General features: G+C 40.1%; 1 protein-coding gene across 5 annotated transcripts in view; it reads left to right on the top strand.

The window, feature by feature from the left end:
- The window catches only part of NYAP2 (neuronal tyrosine-phosphorylated phosphoinositide-3-kinase adaptor 2), a 135,471-nt gene extending 111,412 nt beyond the window's left edge, over positions 1-24,059 (top strand). For 4 of the 5 annotated variants that reach the window (XM_051781433.1, XM_051781436.1, XM_051781432.1 and 1 more), the window contains one exon: positions 20,006-24,059. In XM_051781433.1, the coding sequence (XP_051637393.1) occupies positions 20,006-20,233 (228 nt within the window). In that variant the 3' untranslated portion in view covers positions 20,234-24,059. The remainder of the gene's footprint in view (positions 1-20,005) is intronic. The other variant, XM_051781434.1, reaches the window with a different exon arrangement.
- Positions 24,060-24,462: the final 403 nt, after the last annotated feature.

The raw sequence follows: 24,462 nt of genomic DNA, 5'->3' as shown, positions 1-24,462 counted from the left end.
GATGTGTAGATGTGGCAGGGGACATGGTTTAGTGGTGGACTTGGCAGTGCTGTGTTAATGGTTGGACTTCATTATCTTAAGGCATTTTATAACCTAAGTGATTCTGTCAATCTATAAAGATTCCCCGGTGTTCACAGAAAGCTTACAGGGAATGGAAAAATACTCTAGAAAGTACAACAAGTTATATCTTAGAGATAAGAAATGTCTGACTAACATTAGAGTTAGTAAAAGTCCATTTGTGTTTGGCCTTTATATGGGAATGAAAACAGTCTTTTTTAGTCAAGTAACAGTCTTTTGTAGCCATCTAAGTGGATAGAGAACGGTAGAATTTAACCACATGTGAGGTTTATAAAGTACAGTAAACATCATGGTCCACAGATGCCCCAATAAATAACTGCTCACCCATATTGCTGGAACCTCTGTGTTGGTGCCTGAGGCTTCTGTACCAGGTATGGTCAGGTGTTTGCCCCTGCAGTGGTATATGCTCAGTCCTGTCAGGAGACCCCCACAGTGAACAAAACTGTTCACTTGCGTAAAGCAAGCAGGATTTGGAGTCACAGGCATCACTGTGATACAGTTTCCTTGGCATCCTATCATTCTTCACAACATCACCTCAGGGTAACAAAGGATTACATTCTGTCGATGGGCTCAGACGTCCCTGTCGCACACGGGATTCGTGTGCACTGAGCATGTCTGTCACAAAAGAAGAAAGTGTTGCAAGCAAGCTGGGCTGTGGAAGTCCCTCTGCTGGAGAGCAGAGCATCTCACATCCAGAGTTCTAATGCACATAAAATCATCTCTAGGTCACTGCCATGCTTCTCTAAAACAGTCTTCAGCACAGCAAAAACCCCACTGATTTCCCTTTTAAGAAAAAAGAGATGATGTAACTAATATGGATTTTTTTCTGCAAATGAATTTGCAGAAAGTGAGGTTCATTTTCATTAAGATGTAGACAGTGATTGGAAAATCCCATGTACTAAGCTGCATAGCAGCACAGTAGTGCATGTTTATAACAAAGATCCATGACCCGAAGGAAAACACACTCTTTGAAAACAAAACTGCTGATAGCTAGAGTTTGGTATTTAAGCTTGTCTGCAAAGCAGAGCCTATTTTCAGACAGATTTCTACAAATCTGTGTACCTTATCTGCAAATGGGCAACCTCTCTTCATGCTGCCTATTATTTGCCTTTCAGTGGCCAGACAGCACTGTGCTTTTCTAAGGTACGCTGTCTTAATTCTGAGGATGTGTGTACCTCTTAAAGTCTGGTGTCTTCTTGTGGGGAAAACCGGGCAGTGATATCTAGCTCCAATTTAAGCAAGAAAAGAAGATTTAAACTTCACAGTGATGATCAAAGTAAAATCCAGAAGCCGTGCTGAGATTAGAAGGAATAACTCAGAAAAGGGAATGAAGATACATGGACAGCTATGAATTATGGAGTTTCAACGTGCATTGAAGGAATGAAGAAAAAACTAGAAAATATATCAACATCAGCACTGAATTTTTTTGTGACTTATTTGAAAAAAAGAAAGTGCAGCTCAGTTCATTACTTCCCTGGTATTTGCCTGAGCCTTCAGGAAGCTGAGATAGTACTTTTCTTTCCCCATATGACCTACCTACCTCTGAGTATTCTAAATCAGGGGTATAATACAGTTTCCCCATTGGTGGCATGAAGAGAGGTGCCTGCAGAGGGAATTCACCTAGCTAAACCCTCAGTGAGCATGTAGAGCTGCTTGTCTGTTCCCTTGGACAACCTGGTAATTCAATTAATTAACCTGGAAAACTTGTTGGGATCATTCCTGCTCTGTGTGTGTTAGAGGCTCCTGGACAGATAACAGTCACTACGATTTCCATTGCTGGTTTGTAGGCATTTATAGGTTTTCACACTCCATCCATGGGCACTGGGAGAAACAGTATGGATGTGGCTGGATCCTGCTGAAAGGTACTCTTTGAAATGACACACTTTTGGCACCTTCCCTCCTGCCCAGGGGAGCAGCCTTGGCAGTGGTGCTGGGAGAGGCTGGTGTCTGGTGTTGGTGTTTGAACTCACTGACAGAACTGTGCTAAGGACATGAAAATCCAAGTTTTGCAGAGTGGAGAAGCAAGAGACCAGGAGTTTTCCAACACAGTTTTTCCAATGTATTAATGTAGGTAGGGAAGTAAGAAGCAGATTTTTTCACTTTGGATATGCAGCTGGGAGGGTTTGTCACTGTGTTTGTGTCCTGCTGGGCTGGGACAGGTGTCATGCACATCATGGTGTGGGAGCAAGGGCAGGAGAGAAGCCCCCCAGTATTGTTTGGGTCCATGCTGGAGCTGGCCTGGGCAAAAATACACTTTAGTAGCTGTTTAAAATGAACAATTTGGCTGATGCAAAAGGATTAGGGAAAGTTTTGTTTATCCTAGAACCAGGGAAGAGAAGGTGGGTGCTGCCAGAGCTTTGACCCCCATCCCACTGTGGACAGGCAGGCTCAGCCCTGGGCTGAGAGGGGGCCAGGCCCAGTCCACCAGCCCACCCTGCCCAGTGCAGCCCACTCCATTCCACCAGTGCATCCCGCATCCCAGATCCTGCACCTGCAAGGAGGGCAGTGGCACAGACCAGGGCTGCCCCCGTCACCCCTGCCCTGGGCTGGGAAGGCAGGGAGGAAGGGAGAAGGAGGAGACTTGCTCCAGACTCCTTTATTAAATCCCCATTCTTCCACACAGCAGCTTAGATAACATTTTGTTTAAGACTCAGGATTTCGGTGCCAACCGAAATGCAATCAGAAGGCACACAATGAAAAAAAAATTCTAGCATTAAAACTGATGTGAGGCCTTCAGGGCAACTATTATTTAATTTTGTACTCCAGCTGAAAAATCCCAAACACCCATTCTAATTGTTCCATTTTAAAACAAAATCATGATGGAAGGGAAATACAACAAAGAAAAAGCTGAGGTACATATTTGGCTGCTTTCCACATGCATCAGTAGAGCAATACCTTGTAGTTTAAGTGCAGTTTAAGGTCATTGTAAGAAATATACAAAGCTTTAGAGTAATAATTTAAAATTGAATTTTAACAAGTACTGAGCATTCTTCAGCAACACAGCTATGTATTTGTCTCATGTCTAAGGTAATTAATAACTCTGAATTGGGTCAACTAAATATCACAAGCCCAGCTCATAATGTCTCTAGCCTTAGTTGTGTATATAAAGCATATTGTATTCTTTGTATGCCTTGTAAGCATTGTGGTCACCCTGTAATTAATGAATGCAAGGAGGGTAAATTGTTACCATTATGGCTATAATTATTTTTGAAGGCACCTAGACAAAGTACTTTTCCAATGAATTGACATTATCATGCTTTAGTTGGCAAATGTGCATCTGAAAGCAAATACTCTGTGAGCATAAACAAAGCATCTGTGCTCTTCTATTGTTCTCAGCTTAAAGTTGCCATTTTCCCCAGCAGTAGTGTACAAGAGTTCAAAGAGTCAGCAAACACCCTGCAGTTGTCAGGCACTGTAGCAGAGCTGGGTTCCTGATTGCTGCAGTTAATGAATTCTGCTGCTGAGAAATGAGCACCTATAAAGCAGGATTCACTGTTTCATATCTGAACACGGTAGTCTTTTTTTAACTTTCATTATACATAAGAAATACAGTCATTGCAGGTAGATGGAGAACTCTGCAGACTGAAGTGCTCCTTCATCAAGTTTGAATGCTAGGGAAATGGTAACACAAAAAATAAAAGTGTTCTAATAAGAGAACTTGTATGTGTTACATAGCATGAACCCACGGCAGTGCTCAGTACTCTAAACCTTTGCTAGATGCACTCCTTGATGAATCTCAGACTGGAACTAACATCAAACTCTGGTGATTCTGCTGTTGTAGTTCTTGTAATGCACAAGGATTTGCAATGAAAGATCCAGCTTCTGTTATGCTTGGTCTGTTCACAAAAGGGAAAAAAAGATCCCCTTGGGCTGCTGGTTAAAGATCTCAGGGGGCATGCCTCCCACATTTGCATTCAAAGGGAGTATCTAACTACTGTGCTAATTGCCACTCTGATGTGACTGTCCCTCTTTTCTCCTCTAATTTTCCAAAGTTCTGAAAGTCTATTGTGTGTTTTGGACATAGAATAGCAAAGCATATGAAACAATTCATGGAACGGTGGCAATCGTTTTCTTCTCCCTATTGTAAATGCCAAGTGTTCCCCTACAAACCAGTGCAATGCCTCTGAGATGTCTGTTTCTGTGCTCCTGGAGCCAAGGTTACGGGGTTCCTTTTTGATACTTGATCTTTTTCTTTATTCAAAATATATGTCCACTGTGTGGGAAGAGTCCCATACCACTCACTCTGTAATCAGAGCCCCATGGGGTTTTGGTTTGGACTTTCTATACACTATTTATTACTTTAGATGGTAGCTTCTATTTTTGCCCGAGAAACTATTCACTTAATGGGACTTAATTGCTCCTTATGTTTAACCATCCCATTTAATAAGGTTTGGGATAGTCACTGGATCCAAAACCTTCTTAATGTTGGCCACCAGGATCTACCACAGTAATGATTGCAGTGTTGTCTAAAAGTCATAGTCATAAATAAGGTCCCCATTTTGGTAGACAATATGTGTAGAACAAAGACTGTTCTTACCCCAAGGATTTGTAAGGTCAGTGTAACAGATGAGAAAGCGGTTGCAGGTGGGAGTAGACTGGTAAGTGTGTGAGGGTCAGGAATTGTTTAAGGTTTGGGTTTTGTGAAATTAGAAAGTGCAAAAACCACTTGGAGTGCAATCTACTGTATCTGTGACAGTGATTTTACATAGTTTTATTTGTCACTGATACAATGAAATGCTTTTGAATGTCTAAAAGCAGAAAACCAGGTACATTTTATGGGACACTTGGCAAATGATGTCTCTCTCTCAAATGGCCCTCTCATGGAGAAGTCCTGCCCCTCCAGTGGAGAAGTCTTTGGTGTCTGTGTAGGTGAAGAAAAAGGAATGTAGGCATAGACTGATTCTTGTGGATGCAAGTTTTGCAAATAGCTGGGAGGAGGGAAATCCTCTGGGTCCTACCTGGGAGGATGGACAGCCATGGGAGAACCCACGATGGGGTACAGAGAGAAGCCCCTGGCACAGGCACTACACTGATGGGACAGGGGTCAGCTTTTACCTTGAGATGATGTCTGGATTTGAGCAGTGTGTGGCCTGAGGGTATTCGAAAACCTGAATCACTCAGGGCCATAGGATTTTACTTTCTTGTTCAGGCTACATGTTCATAAGAGTCAGGAATGAGTCACACTGACTGCCACGACCTCGAAAGAAGTGCCAGGGCATGAGGCATGAGCTGTGTCCTGCAGCATCACACAGCTGTCTGGGGAACTTGCACTGCTAAGAATTTGTGAGAGTTTGGACTTCCGAATACCCTTTTGTGCCTTTCTAAAATGCAGCAGAGCCCCGTGCCCACGAGAGGGAGCAGTAGGATTACTTTACATAGTTCTGTTTTTTTTTCCTGCAAAGACAAACCTCTTGCACACAAAAGCAAAATTCTACTGTCGTCAGTCCAGCTAAATATGCTGTCAACATTTTGGATGAGAGCAACAAGAAGAATGTTAATGTTTTGGGGAAGGCTCCACATTGCATTGTGTTGAGTTTCAGCTTGAATCTGGTCTTACATAATAAGTGCACAGGTCCAGAGCAGTGCAAATCGTTTCTGAATATGCAAACTGCAAATAAAGAATGCTTATTTAAAAAAAAAAAAAATAATGAAAAGAAAATGCAAACCTTGAAGTGAATGGAATTGCCACATTGCCACATCTATCATCCCTCACCTCCAAGGCACTCCTGACTGATCGGCATGAGAAGCAAATGTGTCAAAGCTGTCTTCTGCTGACAGAGAAGTCTCCTGTTGGTCCCAGCATCTTTTCTTCCCATTCAGCTGGGTTGGTTGTGCAGCAGAAGCAGGTCAGTGCATTGCTGGGTCCTGCTTTGCCAGGACTCTGATTTAAGTGCCTGCCCAGCGGCCTCGCACCACCGAAGCGGCCTCTGGTTCCCAGTGTGGGGAATGCCAGGTAGAGGTGGATCTGAGCATATGCTGCTGTTGTGGTTGGTCTCAAGGCCCAAGCCTGGCTTTGGTGGCTCTCTCCTTCTCTGTACAGCTCAGTAGCATGGTCTTTAGGCACAAAATAAATGTGTTGGAGAGAAGCAGTAGTGGGTGAAAGCAGGTCAGCTGTAGAAAACAGAATGCCACAGCAAGAGGGTGTCAGGCATGGAAATGGAGTGACTGGTCTCTGAGCACCAGACCCAGAGTCTGTCTTCTTCATGCCTTTCCTCACTCTCAAGTGCCAGCGTGGCTGCCACTATTTCAGCTGTAATTGAAGAGAGGGGCAGGAAGAGTATTCCATTCCTTTACTCTGATCTCTTCTTATTCTTGCATGAACTTTGTAAGCTTGCCAGCAGAGTAAAGAAAGAGGTGAGATCCCTCACAGAAGTTGTTGAAACCTTTCAAATATAACAATATTCTGACAAAGAGCGAAATACAGCACTTGTGAGGTTTTTCACTTCCTGCTTTCACTACCATCTTTACCAAGTTGTTTCTCAGATTGGGAGTTACAGTTTCTTTAAAAGATACAGGACAGACATAAGAAGATCTCACCTGCATGGTCTGTGGTTTCAGGGGGTTGTTATGATGCTTCTGTTTTTGGTAGGGTTGAGATGGTGTGTTTCAGCACTTTGAACAACCGAGAGATTTATGGGGACAGGTGCTGCAGCCAACGCAGCTCAATGCAGGTGGTTATTCCCTGGAAGGTGACACACCCTCCAGAGCCCCCGGACGTTGGTGAGAACTGTGTGCTTCTGGAGCCTCAGGGCTCAAATATGGGGCAACAGTCAAGCATGGCCTCTGCACTTGGACCTTTCTTTTGAGAGTCAGACTTGAGTACAGGCAAGTAGAGTGGCATACATAGGAACTAATATTTCCAATAAAATACTTATGCAGGTCAATGAGATGGAGAGATACATGCCTTGAAAATCTTCCATAATCATTGACCAAGTGTGCCTGAGCTGTGACTCTTTCAGCTTAGTGAATCAGCGAGATCACTGTCCTGTCCTGTCCTGCCTACTACAAGAAACTAGAAATGATTTGGAACTTCTTAATCTCATTTTTAGCGGATCTAACAGCATTGTATATGGTTCTACTAATAATAGGTAACTAGTTCCAGTAATACTAAACATATAATGCCATTTATGTGACATAATTCCAGTCCAAACATGAATAAGTTGCCTATAAAGGAATTTGATTCAGTAGCATTCCTTTCTCTTCAGGGAATCTCTCTTTAAGGCATTTCTCATAAATTTTCTTATTCTCTCTTAAAACTTGTAAATTCACTTCAAAACTTGTTCTGAGACTTTTGTGTGCAAACAATTAGTTTAGTCACAGTACCAGAACAATAGCAATTGCTAAGTTTATTTCAAATGGTCTTGCAACCACTATTGAAGACATTGTGCCTTGGTTAAAAAATTATTTAAAAAAAACCCCAGAAGCATGCAATTTCCTTTTTCCCCCTCCCCTTTTCTGTGTGTATTTATGTTTAACTCAGGGCAAGAATTTTATAATATTCTTAAAGGAAAAGATAGAAATAAAAAATGGCATGAATTCATGAAAGCATGGGTTTATATATAGGCATTCTCTGTAAATGAACCAAACATTCTGTATCCTAGGTAGAACAACCTTTTTGTCTGCTCATACGCATTTCAGTTGCCTCTACGCACTCCCACTTGTCCTCCTTTTTTTTGTATATGAACTGAATGTATTGTTCCATGTTTCTGTTTGAACTGTGTGTGCCTGATGCATAAAACATGACGCGGAAGGGCCAGGCTGTCCCCACCGTCTGCATTCAGTCACAAACCATCCAAGCTGTGTCCTCATGGTTGTCACCACCTCACCAGATTCTCTCGGTGTTTGTATAGCCTTATACAGTATATTGCACTTACTGTACCTGTATAGTATCTCGTCTGTATACTGTATGCACATAAATATGTATATTCACTCATGTATGTATGTATAGTACGTTTCTATATCTCTGTATATGTATGTGTGTTTGTTCATAGACTTTCACTAGAAATCTGTGGCTATTCATATACATTATGTGTATGACAATTATAAAAAGGTATGAATGCCAGCACCCACTTTTGATAACCTACTTTTATTCTCATTTTGTCTTGTTAAACAATGAAAATAAAAACATCATGTATTTTAAATGAGAACTTTAAAAGATTATTATTTTTACTAACTTTAAGCTTTCTAGTTTTTCAGAAAAATTGTTTGAACAGAATCAAAATTGCATATATATTGGTGTTTCTCCTCACAGTTTTCTGTAGTCGGAAAATATTTGGTAACAGCCCACTCTGTGTAGTTTTGGTTCTCTGCATCTTATGCTGTTCAAGTGCTCCAAGATTTAGAAATGTCCTAAACCAGATGGACTTTTATGCTGCAAATCCCATCTCTATTCACATGAGGGACTTGCTGTCAATCTAGGGGTGACTCATGTCTATGACTTCTTGCATGATTAAATACTGGATATAGAAGGGCCTTAGGCTGAAAAGAATGTTTTCTCCAGTGCAGGTGAGCCTTAGGACTTCATAAAACCACCCAAATTTATTAGTCAATTTTATGGGAGCATTACAGACACTATTTGTCAGACCTCTTATGCTTTGCACTCCACAGTAACATATAATTGCCAATTGATTAGGCATTTATTAAAACAGCTAACAATCATTAGTTAGCCCTTTGTAAAATTAATCACCACACAGCTGTATGTAGGCTCAGTTATCTGGTGGTGAGGCAGCAAAGCACTGGTTTATCTTAAATAGCAAAATATCTCATAAGTCAAGGGGACGACTGATACATATTTTCCAGCTGAGCATGTGTTTAAGCTATTCATTGAATTGGAGCATAAATGATCATCATCTGTGTTTCTCTGTGAGACCTAGGAGTGATAAGTTTGCTCCCTTTACAGTTAATTTTATCATTTTACTAGGTTGCTCAGCTGGGTCAGTCTCAGTGTGGAGTAAGCTACTGCAGCAGAGTGGCAGCAGCTACTCAGAAAAATCTCAGAAGACAGATCTTTATACAGGAAATACTGAGTAACTTGTAGGATGACAGAGACACTGTTAGGAAGAGCCTTCACCCCAACTAAAATTGAATAATAGAGAAATAGAAAATTCTTTACATTTTTTAATTTAAAGTTACAGGGTTAAATTCTGACTTCACTCAGGTCAACAGCAAATTCCAATTTCATTCATAAGCTGCAACTGGAATGCTTTTCCTCAACAAAACACAGGATGGAGAAAGGACACTAATAGATCTCAGAGTTTATGGGCCAGAGACCTGATCTTAAGTCTTTGCAAATCAGTGGCAATTAGTGGACTCTTGGATTTGCTTGGCCCATCCCTTTTTTTACAGTCTGGAAAAGCGCATTTGCTATCTGGGGGGAACATTGTTGGGATCATGACTCTTGTTTGATTTCTGCACTAAAATTTAAAACACAAATATAATCAGAGAAAAGCAGCATTTTTTTGCTGGTTGACAGTTTGTCAATCTCTGCATCCATTGAATCCCCTTTTCTAAAGCATGCAGATGCCAATCTGAGTCTCTTGTCTGTATCTCAGCTATTTTGTGTGTCAGGAAATCATGTCAATATTAGATTTGGGTACTATATTTTTTAGCCATTCCTGATATAAATGAAATTGCATGATCTTGCTGTGAGTCAACATTAGATGTGGTATCTGTACTGAGGCAAGCTCTTACATCCTTGGATTCTTTAGAAACTCTCAGTACAGTTTTTAACTCTACCAGCTATTAATTAACTGAATTTCAAACTGGAGTTAGAAATTAATCATTAATGGAGATCTCTGTCTTTTAACCATGTTTTTATGCATTTTTAAAAGGAAGATGCAACCCCCTACAAGAACAAGATCATCTCTGTACATTCAGTGTTGTTTTTAGTCATGTTTCCTGAACTTTTTTCCCTCCATGCAATCAGTACAATTTTTGAGAAATGGCATTAATATAAGAAAATTATTGACTCAATTTCACCATCCAAAAAGGAGAAATGGAAGAGCATATTTCAAAATTTCTCATCTGTAAAGCAACTTTAAGTAGTGAAACTTCAAAGTAACATGGAGTGCTGAGGCATTTTCCCTTCATATATTATTTTGCTAATTTTATATTTCTTTTATTTTAAAATTGGTCTCTTGACCATTTTCTTGAAAATGCTAGAGAAATATACAGACTTAGGAACTTTACTGGTGTGTTGGAAGTTCTTCATCTGTCCCAGGAATAAAAGTTAGTTAAATCTTGGATTCCAGTACTGACTTCAGTAGAAATAGTGCTGAAGCTGATCTGTGAGTTTTAGCTTGGAAAAAATGAGGTCCAATGTAACAGGGAAACTAATGGAATTTGTGGTGTCACATATTTGTAACTTTAGGATTGGCCACAATGTCCACTTTCTCATATTTCTTAGTTCTGACAAAGTCATGGTCTTGTTTCCACTCATTTTCACTCTTCCATATTCAATGTTTTGGCCCTTCTTGGTAGAAGAAGTATGTAAATAATGCACCCTGCTGCCTTCAGCTCACTTGTATATGAGAGCTTCTGCAATCTGCAGAGGTTGGATCCAGAGGAGGAAAGGATCTTGCCCACCAGCAGCTCTCACTTCTCCATGCCACCTCTCAATGCGAAAGGGGATGGGCTGTTCATCCCTGTATGAGATTTGGAATCTGGCAGTTTTCCAAAGTTGTCATGATTGAAAGTAAGAAACCCTAATTACAGGTGAGTTGCACTGTGGACACAGTCACTCAGCCATAGGCAGGGCCAGCTGCAGTGGTCATCGAGGTCACTGCTCAAACCATCCTGCTGTTTGAAGTCTGGTTCAGGAGCATTTAAGCACACATGCCTTAACCAGCAACCTCCAGCAAGAGGAAATGCTGGAGGGACAGGGTTAGTAACCTTCCAAGGAAGTCTGGGACATGAGAGTGTTGCCCTGAAGGTGCTGCACTGCAAAATGCGGTACACAGGAGATCCCTCTATCACTGAACTCTAGCAAAGTATCTGTTCTTTGTCCCTCCTGTGGCTGACCTAACACAATACTGAATTTTCCTTTCTATTTTACAGTGAATGACAGGATGTATAATGGTGGGTTACTCGAGTTCTGCATTTATTGCTTAGCAAAGGCATAGATGAAACTTTGATTTTTCATGAGTGATCTCAATAGGAATGCACTTTGAGATGATTGACTGCATAATTGGGATGCATGAGATGATTTTACACAATATCTCCAATATCAGTTACTTTACAGGCTCTTATTTTGAATGTACTAGCATTTCCAGAATGTGCTAATAGTGATAAAGCAGTACATTTCAAGCGGGTTTTTGGTGTTTAAAAAAAAGGCTTAGGTGAAAAGAATATATGTTTCCAAATAAGGTCAGGAAGATATATATCTAGACTGATTGCCAGCATAAAAATGGAAAGCAGAGCAGTGAATTTATCATTTCAAATTTGCTTTATTGGTAGCCTCAGCAATAATCCAAGGGTTACTGGAAAACCCAAGGCACAGGAGTATGTGCAAGGCTGGTTGTGTATAAAGTAGCTGTGACATTTAGTAATTGGAAGCAATGAATCATGAAACTAGAATCAGAGGTGCTGAAGGTTTACTAGTCATTTGCTAATTAAATTTTAGGATAAGTATTAATTGCTCATAATCTTGAATCTTTGGGAATTCCTGGAGTTCCAAAGATTCTTGTCAGTCATTTTTAAGTGGTGGATTAGCCAGGCCATAGAGTGCAAGACAATATAGTCAGATCTTTTAGTTCTATGCTTGAAAAAAGGCATTCAGAATTTTTTATGATACTGTATCATGTAATTATATTAAGTCATAGTGTAGTTCTTATAGGGACTCTAGTTTTATAGTTTTTGCAGGGACTCTATTCATTTTTTCTGTAGTAGCATCATTTGAAATAAAGCTTATTTCCTGAAGTTTAGAAATTCAGAGTAATGTAAATCAAACCATTAAACACAGCAATTTGAAAGTTATGAGAGCCCTAAAATGTGCTGTGTATGCTGTTTCATAAACTGAAAAGAAATGTATCAGTGAATTCTTTTAATGCTAAACACACAGGGTGAGATTACAGAGTGCTCTTTCCACCCATTTAGTCAAAATAAAGACTAGTGTTCTGGGGACATGCTTTCCCATAAGGGAAAATAGAGATCTTACTTGTGTCCCTTAAAAAGAAAAATTTGTGAAAGGTCAGAAAGGGCAGTTTGTGCAGTGCTTAACGCCTTGTGTGTGCATTTGTGCTTGTGATGTAAGTACCTAAATGCACAGGATCATTCTGATCTGGTTGCTGGCTTCATAGGAAATCTTCTAGAAAACACTTGAGGCACTTGTAGGGAAGAATTTGCAGTTACACTGTCCACTGTCCCCAGGGAGCATTACCATGCACTCCCATTTGCATGGAGAGTGTCTGCTTTCACAGCTCACCTTGCACATCCCATGTGTTCCCGAACATAATGTTACTTTTAAGAAGCTTTGTATTAATAATCAATTGTTGTTTTGAATTTGACAGTAACAGGAGAATGGGTTAGCAGTACCGAGCTATACGAACAACTAACTATCTTGGGCCAAATTATGCTGTCTTTCATGTCAGTATTACTCCAGAATAACTCTGTCAGAGAGAGGAATGACTGCAGCTTTAGCTTGTAGTTCTACCCTGACTTACTGACTTTCGCAGCCATTGGAAGTAACAACCTTCAACAGCAGTGCAATGGTTATAGCTCACAGTTAGCAAAAGAAACTTGTCCAACGTAATTTTCCAAGCACCCTCTCCTGAAGTCTTTTAAAATCATTTTTATTGAGGTTATTTTTACTGTTCATTTGAACAAACTGTAGTCAAATTCTTGGACCCATGAAGTCAGCCGGTACATTCCTGTTGGCTTCAGCTGGGTGAGGATCTTGCTGCTCAGATTTTCTGAAACCTGATTCTGGCTGAACTCCTTCCTGCTTTGGACAACTCCCCTTTTGTGAACATGTGCTAAGAGGACCTCCACGTCGAGCTCAGAGTATCAGATAGCAGATTATGAACTGTTGCTACTTAACATAGCCCTCCTCCGCTTGCCCCCGTGGCACACGACTGCCTTCTAGGAGTGGGATTTCACACCCTCCCAGTGGAAATACCTCACCCAGCCAGGGGCTGGGAATCATCTGCACCACAGAAAGTGCCGTCAAGAGTTTCAGTGGGAAAGAGAGTTTGGAAACTCCTGTCTCAGAACAGGCATGAGGGAGGGAGTACCTTTTCCTCCCCGAGGATGGTAAGTGGCTTTCAGAAAGCCTTTCTTCTTCTCTTACTGTAGCCTGCCAAAACAAACCAGCATGCTTGGCTCTGCTGAATGGTGTGTAGCACTGCACACAGATTGCACTGTTAGAGGCTGCTTTGTTTACACATCCAGGAGACATTTCTAATAATCTCCTCCAAATGTTGCTGCTTTTTTTTATTTCATTGTATTTTGTGTTAGTTTAAGATCACTTTGTTTTAGCTTCACATCAGCTGTTGGGCTTTAATTTTATCTGTGATATGCAGTTGTGACAAAGAAAAGGGTGTTGGTATGGGACACCCATATGCGTGATGTAGTGTTTCCCATTCTTCAAGGGTCAGCCTTTCTGCCCACCCAACAGGAGGGGGAGATGCTCATGAGGGTCAGAAGTGAACAGCATCTCACTCAGCCCCATAACCTCTGGAATTTCAGCACTGTAAGTGGTAACCTGCATACTAGGAAAAAATTATGGAAGCACAACTGAATTATGGGGCTCCCTTATTGCCCAGAGCTTCCGATTTCACCTCAAACAAACCAAGAGCCAAGATGTCACGAGGAGAAACAGCTGAAGGGGATATGGTGTTGTCTAAAGCCCTCATGTAGGCTATAGTGGAAGATATTTTTTTAGGTCATTAGAAGTTCATACACCACAAAAGAAGCCCCAGAGCATGAAATATCATGTGGCCACTTCAAATGATAAAAACATTTTCCCCAAAATGAATGAAAATTGACAACATTTTCTAACTTAGTGAGTAGTACTGGACCTGCATACAATATTTCAAATATTTCTTCTGCCACATAGCATTTTTAGCAGCACATGTTTTCACAAGCACTTGTGTGAAAAATTGCAGTGCACCTTTCAATGACAGGTTTCCTGAAACACCTCTTAGCACTGGGAATTAGCATGACTTTATCCTCCCTGCACTTCACCCTGGTGGCCTGACTTTGGAGGAGCAGTATTGCTCCCAGCACTTGCTCTTCTCGTCTCCTACCTGCCTGGTTTGCTGGGCTAAAGTTGCATAGGGCTTGGTTTGAGACAAGAGGATATGAGTGAGACTTATGTAGCACTGAGAGAGATCATTATCTATCCACATATTTATGTAGCTATTTATGTCACACATAAGCAAGTAAAATCACAGCTGAGAAAGAGAGTCCCAGGCCTGGTGCTCAGGATGTTTCACTCTGTATTTTCAGTCCTGCTCACAGATTCTTCTTTTCACAGCCCTCATGTTTTTCATTTGGAGAGGCTATGCTACATGGAGTTATTTGGTTTATATGTAACTTACAGGTATCACCATTTTTTTTTCAGTAGCATCCATGTACTCAGGAATTTACCCAGACCTGCTTGTGCACTGTAGCAGTGCACTTTGCCTGCTGCTCCTTATAGTGACAGTCCAGTTCCTGAAGGGCCAGAAAGTCTGATCTTATATTGTGAATAGTCACCCACAAAAAGATACAAGATGCTTCCTCCACCTGGTGACCACAGCTAACTGGTGGGAAAAGTTGTGTCCAACAGTGTCTGCTTAATTGTATTATTGGATAATATTTTCTTCTGTCTTTTTCTGTCTATGACTCTCCCTGCCAAACCAAACTATCCTGCTCAGTTAAGAGCATTTACATTTCTCCTTCATGATTTAAGCACCCATATTTTGAGCACTTTTGTGGATCTGCTGGTACAGGCTGCCATGGCACAGCACAGGCTGGAGCTGTGCCAGCATCGTTCTACTGTCAGTGGTGGGGGTGCCCAGGGTCAAGGCAGAGCCCGTGCCAGGGCAATAGAAAACAGAAATACTCTGCTCTGACACAGGGGAGTTCCTGGCAGCGTGAGTCATTGTCTGTTCCCCAAAGCCTGTTCTGATTTTTCCCTGGGATTATGTGCTTTTCTCAGTAAATTTTGATGTGGCAGAGAGCTACAGTATGTACTGACCTCTGGCTTCAAGTCTTGACCTCTAAGAGCAAATGAACTGGACATGTTCTGCCCATGAAACCTCTGCTCCAAGTCAGTTTTGTGGTCTAGCTCAGGGCAATCTAATTTAAGCAATACATGCATTTGTAAACCATCAGGACTGCTAATTATTTTTCTGGAATAATACAAAATTTCAGTCGTATGAGATATGAAGTCAGGCCCACTGCTAATAGAGTCACCTACACACAAAAATATATTGTTTTCACTTTGCAGAGAAGGGAACAACTTTGTCTGTTTTTTTTCTCTGACCTTCATAAAGCATTAAAATACTCACCAGAAGTGATCTTTTTGTACCTTGAAAGATTTTCTTAGGCAAAAGATTTTACATTTTTTTGAGGATCTGTAAAGATGTTGTTTTTTCTTAGCTGAAGATGGGTTTATAGTATTACTTCTTGTTCCACGGCTCTGCCAACATAGAACCCAAGAGTACATAACAGATCTTAATAAAATTTATTTCCAATGTTTTCAAATAAAAGTATTAGAAAACTGAAGGCAAATAGTAAAAGTAAGGTGGCAACATAGACTGGTTTCTCCTAAAGCCTTCAACAAAGCGGGTGATTAACACAGAATAGAAGAATTGAGTTTTGTATAGTGGAAGACATTTCTTACTTTTTGTCGTTGATGTTCAAGTTTGACATAAGTATTTGCTTTTAAGAAGATTTTTGAAGGAGAGCTGGAGACCAATGGCTAATCAAAGATCTAGTGTGGTTACCAGGAACTTGTCAGACATCCTCATTTAGTCTTGCACTCAGTCATGTTCAGGTGAGTGAATTTATCCAACCACTCTATGTTGGATATGTTCCTATGTGCTTCCTACACATCAGGTTATCACGTAGCTTTTACTGCCTGCTTAGCATCAAGGATTTGAGCCTACTTCCAACCCCTCCATGATGAATGTCCAAACTTCTGGGCTTTTGCCTGGTGTTTTTCTTCACTCTCTTGCTCTGTCTGATTTAAAATAAAAGAAAGAAAAAAGTTTCTTAGACTCTGGATAATCTAATGAGCAAAAATTCCTTCAAAACAAAAACTGATGCACAATTAGTAAATTCTGTATTCCAAAGGATATTATGTGACGTAGTACCTGATACACATTCTGGACTCTCCAGAAGGTCCCTCCTCACAGTCCTAACATAGGTGCTGGTTCTTTATTTCTTCTTCAGTAAGAACAGGCTTTGGGCCAAGATTCTTCGGTCAAAACCAACTTTGTCTCTCCTGTGCTGTGTCTTGTTGGCTCTTACTTCCAGTGCTGATGCAGTTTTTGCCTGTCTGCCTACATCCACATCTGCAGCCAAGCTCTGACATGCTGCAGAATGTGTACCATTCCTCAAGAACTATGGGATCTTTCCCAGGAGAGCTGTATAGCTGTGAAGTGTTCTGAATGCTCAACTTTTTTCCATAAATTATCTTGTAACATCATTATTTTTTGTGCCTCTCACTGAAAAAATTCCTTGTTATGATTTAGCAGGGATATTAACAACCTGATGCATGACCAGAGGAGCAGGCTGAAGCCAGAAAGGAGAGAGGATATGAAAAAAATTAGTGCTGTAACTAAGCGTGAGTGCCATCAGTTTAGTCACAGGAAGGATTAGGTCTAAGTCTGCAGTGTTAAACACATTAGCTTTAGACACCTTGGTAGCCCTACTGAAGTCATCAGGGGCTTTTGCTGTGATTAATCAGCTGGGTTGAGTCCTGGCTTGTGAACCTCAGCACCTGTTATTTGTCTAGGACACCCTGAAAATTTAGTTAACCCTCTGGGACTTTGTATCATCAACATGGTTATTGCCATATCTGTAGTTCATTGATCTACAAGCTGGGGATTTCCTCTTAGGTCTGTTCTGCAGCTTCAGGAGGCCATGCACCCTGTTTGAAACATTTTTAATTTGCTGCACTTAAACACTAGACAAAACTATCAAATAAAACCTTTTCATATTTCTTCTCACATTCAAGCTTTTTTCCTCAAGCCTTCCCACATTATATGTGTTCACTTGGTCTATTTTAGCAAATGACTTTGCATGTACCAGCTCTGCACATTTTTCCTGCACACACAGTTACCTGAATGCAGGTACAGGAGAGGACTGTGCCATGTGGACAGTACACTTAAGAAAATGCTAGTGCGAAGGACTCAGACATTGAACAAAAATAGCATTAAAAAAATCACAAGTGGACTTGAAAATCTGTGCCTGGGAAAGTGGAAAAACTCAAATTCTTCATAATATATGATTCACTAACTGTAACAAAATACAATGACCGATATAAAAAAGGATTTTGAAGCTACCTATTCTTGGGTTTATTTTAGGGGCTGTTTTGCACAGGGTGGCAGAGTGGCCGTGTAACTGATGCATTCTACAACACCATTTCTGTCTTTGGGAAGTTGCAACTGGTGTTTTAGAAATTAGCATGGCAAAATGCTTCTTTAGTCCCCTTGAATCCTGTGAAGGAGATCAGCTACCAAAAGACATGGTGTTGGCAGTACACTGTGCGTGGTACAGTGGTGAGTGTGGGGGCAGTGTGGATGGGACACCCTCACGGTGACTGTTGTGTGTGCTGTGTGTGGTGCATGGTGACGGGAGCACACCACGTTCCGTAAGGGATTGGCATTGGCACATGCTCTGTTTGCTTGCCTGATGGGCTATAAAAGAGAAGGTATTTCCCGATGCCTAGAAGAGGAAACCCCTACTCAAGCGCTGTTGTCGTCAAGTCCAGCACAGAAGCTGGTGTGCTGGTGAATATTTTGGGTAATGAATTGTGTGCAGACTGTGTCCCTGTCCTTCCCCGCGTAGGAGGACCCGGCCACACTGAAGACACTGCTGCGTAAGTACTGACCCATCACTGACGAGCAGAGGGGCAGGAAATCTGTGTCAGGTAGAGCCTCATCCAGACATCTGTGGAGTTGAGCCCAGGGTGGGGAGGGCAGAATCTCCAGTTCAGTCAGTGATTTTGGGACCGAGCCTGGGCACCCAAAGAGACAAAGTCTCATGGCCGTGGCAGATGATGTGCCTCACACCTGCCTGCACCACAGTAAATGTTAGATCACTCCTGAAATGAAAGATAAGTATTCAATTAATAAAGCAGGCATAGCAGACTTCCCAAAGAATGGCTCGGCCACTCAGGAGGACATGTTGCAGATAAGTTGCCTGTGTAATTCAAAATTCATAAGAATATTCAATATCGAGATTCATACTGTGGTTTAAACTTATTCTACTCAGAGTACTATCTGGTGTATAAGGTAAGCATGGTTTTGTGTTTGTATGAAGAAAGGGAATTCTATCTAAAATGATTTTATCCTGTTTTGTTCCTTATTTTTTTTAACAAAAAAATACACACACCTTTGTATTCTATTTATTTTTCTGTTTGAGTACATAATTTATTATTACTTTTTCTGGTAGGCTTGCTCACATTTGTTTCTTTTGCTTTGTTTCCTGGTATGAATCCGAATATTTTCTTTATCTGTTTATCATTAAATGCTGACTGTGCTTGAGGCTGACCACAAAAACTACTCAGAGCAATAGAAGTTTCTATAGTGGCTTCTCAGCAAACCAGTCCCCAGTTCTGGGAACATGGTGAATGCCCACGCTTGGTATTCTAAGACTTGTGAGCTAAAGGCATATGCACAATTAAACGTACTCAAATACCTTTAATAATAAGGACACCTTTCCTTCATGAATCATAAAATGCTGCCTAAGTATTACTGTACACGTGCATTTTCATGACAGGAGCAGAGGTGTACTTGGACGGCCCCTGTGAACGTATGGTGTGCTTACACTTAAAAATCCTTAATTCATGACTAGTGTGGGAAATACATGTTGGGAGACTCAAGACATCCCTTTAAATTTGCAAAGTTAATGGTGAGAGGAAGTTTTCTGATTCGCATGTATACAGTGTGATATCCAAAACGAATTAGCCCTTTCAGGATAGTTCACTATTAATGATTTCGGTTCCAATCAAAAGCCTTTGAAAGCAGACACATTTTCAATCGTGACCAACCCACTGAACTCCAGTTAAACCACATTCTTGGTTTCAGAGGGGCTGTGACATATACTTACAGCTAGACACATGCTAACCTCAATTTTTTGATCAAGATCACATTTTCAAACATTCTACATGCATGGAAACATGGAGATTCTAAACTCTTAGTGCATTCCAGTTAATGAAATATCATCACAGAGTAGGATAGGTTAATCCATATAATTCACATGGAGTTCATAAAATCATTTTAACAAAATTAAAGAGAGTTATATTTAGCTTGATACTCAGAAGTGTTAATACCCTGCTTTTAATCTGACAGGTTGGATTTGGAAAGCAATATAAAACATGAGTTTCAGTGTATAGAATTTTTTATTTCCACAACTTAAGGATGTTGTTAAGATCCATGTTCCTTTTTAAGATCTGTTCCATCACTTAAAATCCAACCAGTGCTAGTTAGCCAAAAACATTTATCTTTATTAGCTTTCAGTGCTCTGGAGAAGTTAAAACAGGGACCTTTTATTACCCATTTTTCTTAAAGAAGTAGTTAGAAGTAAAGACTAGCTTTGATTCTGTTGTTGGCATAGAGATTATTTTATTCATCAAACAAATTAGAGTTTCAAATAAGAGTAAGTTGACCTTGCAAAGAAACAGCATATTTAATCTATGACCAAAATAGTTATTTGTGTGCTTTTTTCCTCTTTTTTTTTTCCTTCTTTTCTTTCTCCCTCTACCCTCTTCCAATAGGTCACATGTATGCAGTGGTTGCAAGGGGACCATACGATGCTGGATATGATCGAAAAAAAGCGTTGCCTCTGCAAAGAAATAAAAGCTCGACAGAAATCAGAGAAAGGACTCTGCAAACAGGACAGCATGCCTATTTTGCCGAGTTGGAAAAAGAATACCGGGACCAAGAAATACAGCCCTCCTCCTTATTCCAAACAACAAACTGTGTTCTGGGACACTGCAATTTGACAGGCCTGTGGAGGATGCCTTCTCCACTGTGTTGCACCGAGCACAGGTAGCCTGCTTTCTTAATAAGGCAAAGGCTCTAACCTAAGACTTATCTGCAGGTGGTGAACTTCCTAGGAAAAAAACCCACACTGATTCAGTGCTCATCTGTCAATCAAGAGAGAGAGTTACTTTTCTGACTGGATTAAGGCATACGTATTTATCCAGGATTTTTTTGGATCCAGAAGATATCAAAATGTAAATATTTCGCCAATATATTGAAAACATCCAAACTAATACACTGTTTAAATATATATATATATATATAAATTCAAAAATTTATGAAGAATTTTACTATATAATGTTACTGTTATACTGTTTTATTACCTATTTTCTATGTTTTCTTCTACTGTTCACCCCCCGCCGCCACCATTTTATTTCTCTGACCTGCCTAGATGTGGCCTCTGTACAAAAGCATGTGGTTGTACATTTTGTTGAAGAGTACAAAAAAACATGGTGCTAGGGCTGTAGCAGATAACTAGAGTTGTACTTGTTAGATGTCCTTAGCTTTGGGGGGGGTGGGGGAGGATGGACAAAGGAGAGAGTTCTGGTGGGAAACAGTGAAACTGCAAGCACTGAAAACCAAAGTGCTTAATGTAGATGCCTGAGTTGCATTTAAAATATTAATTGTTCTGCATCTGTTTTCCCCATAACGTTAATCAGATAAATTGCCCTTGGTTTCATATGAACCAATTGCTAAAATTATTTGGCCAAGAAACGAAATTTTCTGCAGCAAAGCCTGCAACAAAACTCTTCCTTCATTGCATTCAGTTGATTAGCAGAGACCATGGTTCACTGTGACTAAGCATTGTACAGCCCGTGACGGACAGACCCGGTTGCTCAGCAGGTTAAGGCAGTGCCACTGCAGCCGCCGTTCCTGTCCACATTTGTCTTTGGTCCAGAAAAATAAAGGCGACAAAAACCTGTTTACATTTTTATTGTTTTTTAAACCCAGCAACACATCCTTACTTACGCCGTGTCAGATTTCCTTGTGTTGTTTATAAAGGCTGGAATTCAGACCCCTTGAAAGCCAGTAGGGAAATCCCTCTTGATTTCATGCGGTTTTGAAGCAGAGGCCCACGTAACGTGTTCTCCCGGCTATGCCGCTTCTTCTTCCTGGCTGCTTCTGTAATTGGCTTGCAATCCTGTATTATATTACACCCATTTTAACAGAATATTATGTCATGACCAAAGAATTATGACCTCCTGGTTTTAACAGGAGAAAGAGATGGCTTATACTGATTATGAGGGTGAAATCCATGCGATGAAATATCTTCCAAAATGATCTGTTAAGAACAAGGGAAACTTGTACTTCTGTGGAGTAGGGAAAAGAAAAGATCTATGGCATATATTTTGTATATTTAAATTTCTATCTATGTGTCTGAAGTTTGGTAGCACAAACGTCCCTCTTTAAAACAATCATTTTAATATTATATTTGCCGAGAAGAAAAGGTGTGTTGTTTGAAACTTCTTGTTATATTGGCTTTTCTTTGAAATTATATTGACAGCATTGCCACAGCTGTAATTGCTGATCAAAAAAAAACCAAAAATAACAAATTTTAGAAGGTTTTTGTAATCTATATTGCTAAAGTTTGAGTTTGAGTAATGCTTTATCAGTAGTAGTTTCTTTTCAGCCTCTGAAATAAAGTTTTTAAATATTTTATAACTGATTAACTAATGTATATTTTGATGTCCAAACTGAGATTTCTGTAAAAGATGAAGTGTGTGTTTATATGTGTGTATGTATATTAGCATTACTGTATATGTATATATGCATATGTGTACACACATATATATGTATATATGCATGTATCTATATATACGCATAGATGTGTGCATACGTATATACCTGCATACATTAAATATGGGTGTGTTATGAATATACAGTGGCTGGACTGGGTACACAACTGAAACAAGGATTTAAAGAGCCCTTCACAGCCGAAATGACAGAAGACATGAAAAAACCACAGAGGCTGTGAAGGAATCTTTGGATACATGTTACATCCAAAAGACACCAACTGTATATTCTGCTTATTCTCTTTTTTTTTAAAGAAAGAAAATGGCAGAAGAAAAACTCCAGAGATCTCGCAAAGTTCCAGAATCTGCTGGAAAGAAGACAACTTGTTGGTCATGAGAAATCTGTTGAGATAACAGGTTCATTATTCAGAAAGTGTTTATGTTTTGTCTTCCTTGTAATGTGGCAAGAGAAGAATTTTCCATAACCATGTGTGAAATACTTAGCTCAGCCCTTTCCCCCAACTGCACAAGGTCTCTGGTGACAAAATGAAATCTGGTGTTCAGTCAATCTTGATAGTCCTCCACACTGGTCTCTTCCCGGAGCAGTTCCTTTAAAACCCCACTGCTGAAGCAGTTTCACAGTCCAGACTTGGGCTGCAGCGCCCGGCCCTTTGGGGGAAGGCAGGTGTTAATGTGAACAGTTACGTGTTTGACAGTGTTTGTTCATATCGTGTCCTTTTCATATCAATATGTAATAGGAATAATGATCAGGGAATTGAAGTATTCTTGTCCTAAGCAGACTTGCTTGTACACTTAGCCCACCACAAACCACTCCTTGTTTTGCTTTTATTGCTCAACACTGTTTGTGTTGTCCTTCCTAAATAACTGCCCATGTGCTTCCAGACCTCCATTGTATCCCATGGAAACAATGGCTTTTTGTTTCAAAGCGCGACAACACGATGAAGTAAAATATAACTTAGCACTTACCTTCAAAGCACTTTAGAAATGTGAAGTAAACCTCACACTTGCGAGAACCGTTTTACAGAGGAGGGAAGTGAGGCTCGGGTGGAGTAGTTTCCGAAGGTCATGGACAGAGCCAGAACAGGACATAGGCCACTGACCTGTCCCTTGATTGCTGGCCCACCACATCCCTCGAGTAAAAGGCACATCGTGCTGCCAAGAGCTGCCGCCACAACGCTGTTAAACATTCCCTACACCACCTCTTGTCTCAGCAGCTTCTGCGTCACAGGGTGAATGACAGTGCTTAGTTACACACGGTCATTAAAGCTGTAGTCTGTATAAATATGCAATCTGTATATACATACAGATCACATATATACACACACTTACGAAGACTGTATATATGAAATTGTTCGGTATGCACTTATTTTGCTTTAAACTCCTGAAGGTAAACATTATAGTGTAGCAATTTGTGTAAAGTGCACTGTGATTTCAAGAAAGCACAGTAAAGTCACAGGTCTTGTTATTCTTGCACTAAAAATGTGTTTACGTATATTAGCCAATGTATGTCTACTTTATCGCTCCTTTTGACAAATTAAAGCAAATGGTATAAAATAGTATGGGGTTTTTTTTTGGTTTGGGTTGTTTATTTTTAAGTGGACAATGGCACTATGTTTTTAAATGACAGGGTTTTTAAATAAAATGAAATCATTCTGTGTTCATTCCGATGTAATACATTTACCAATATCTTGAAATTGAATGTCATGTTGCTTTTTTTTATATTTCATTAGAAATTGTCAGGTATGTGCCTGAGATTGTGTAGGAGTAAGGAGTAGCTAGAGGCTAACTGTAATCATATATTATTAGCCGTTTCTATATACACAGTATAAATACATATTAATTTTCTTTTCATTTTTGTACTTGATTTTTTTAGGTAAGATGTAATTAAATGTACTTTGATACTTCTGAAGTAATAAGATGTTGTTTGAAGATCAATTCTGCTTTCTTTAGTGCATTGACAATATTTTACAATAATTTAGTGCTTATTTATTTGTGCTCCAGTGTAATTATAATAAAAAGCAATAGTTTAAAATATTTGGCTGTTCATTTTCTTTTGATGGTTTAAGAGACAGGTTATTCACTAGGGATTAGCCAGAGATTCCTGGGAAGAAAAGTCAAGTCATGGATGTATATTTATAGCATTCCCTAGGCACATTTTTAATCGCACCATTTGTTGGAGGAAATGAATTAATTACTTTAATAGGTTAGTATTTGCAAGTCATGCCTGGTTGCATTTAATGCCATGAGTGCCATCCTCAACTTAATCCTTAGGATAAGATTTCTCTGAAGAGCAGACAAATTTTTCCCTAAGTGCTTTTCACAGTTTGGGAAGGAAGATGCTCACTTGAAAGACTATCCCTTCAAAGATCTCCATTTGAAGAATATCCACAAATGGGAGAGGGACTCATCACACTCTCCATGAAGCTCTAAAATAT

The sequence above is a fragment of the Manacus candei genome, unplaced genomic scaffold (assembly GCF_025592945.1).
Source record: "Manacus candei isolate 608988 ecotype Guabito, Panama unplaced genomic scaffold, ASM2559294v1 h1tg000015l, whole genome shotgun sequence".
Taxonomy (NCBI): Eukaryota; Metazoa; Chordata; class Aves; order Passeriformes; family Pipridae; genus Manacus; species Manacus candei.
This window is presented reverse-complemented; position numbering and strand designations above follow the sequence as displayed.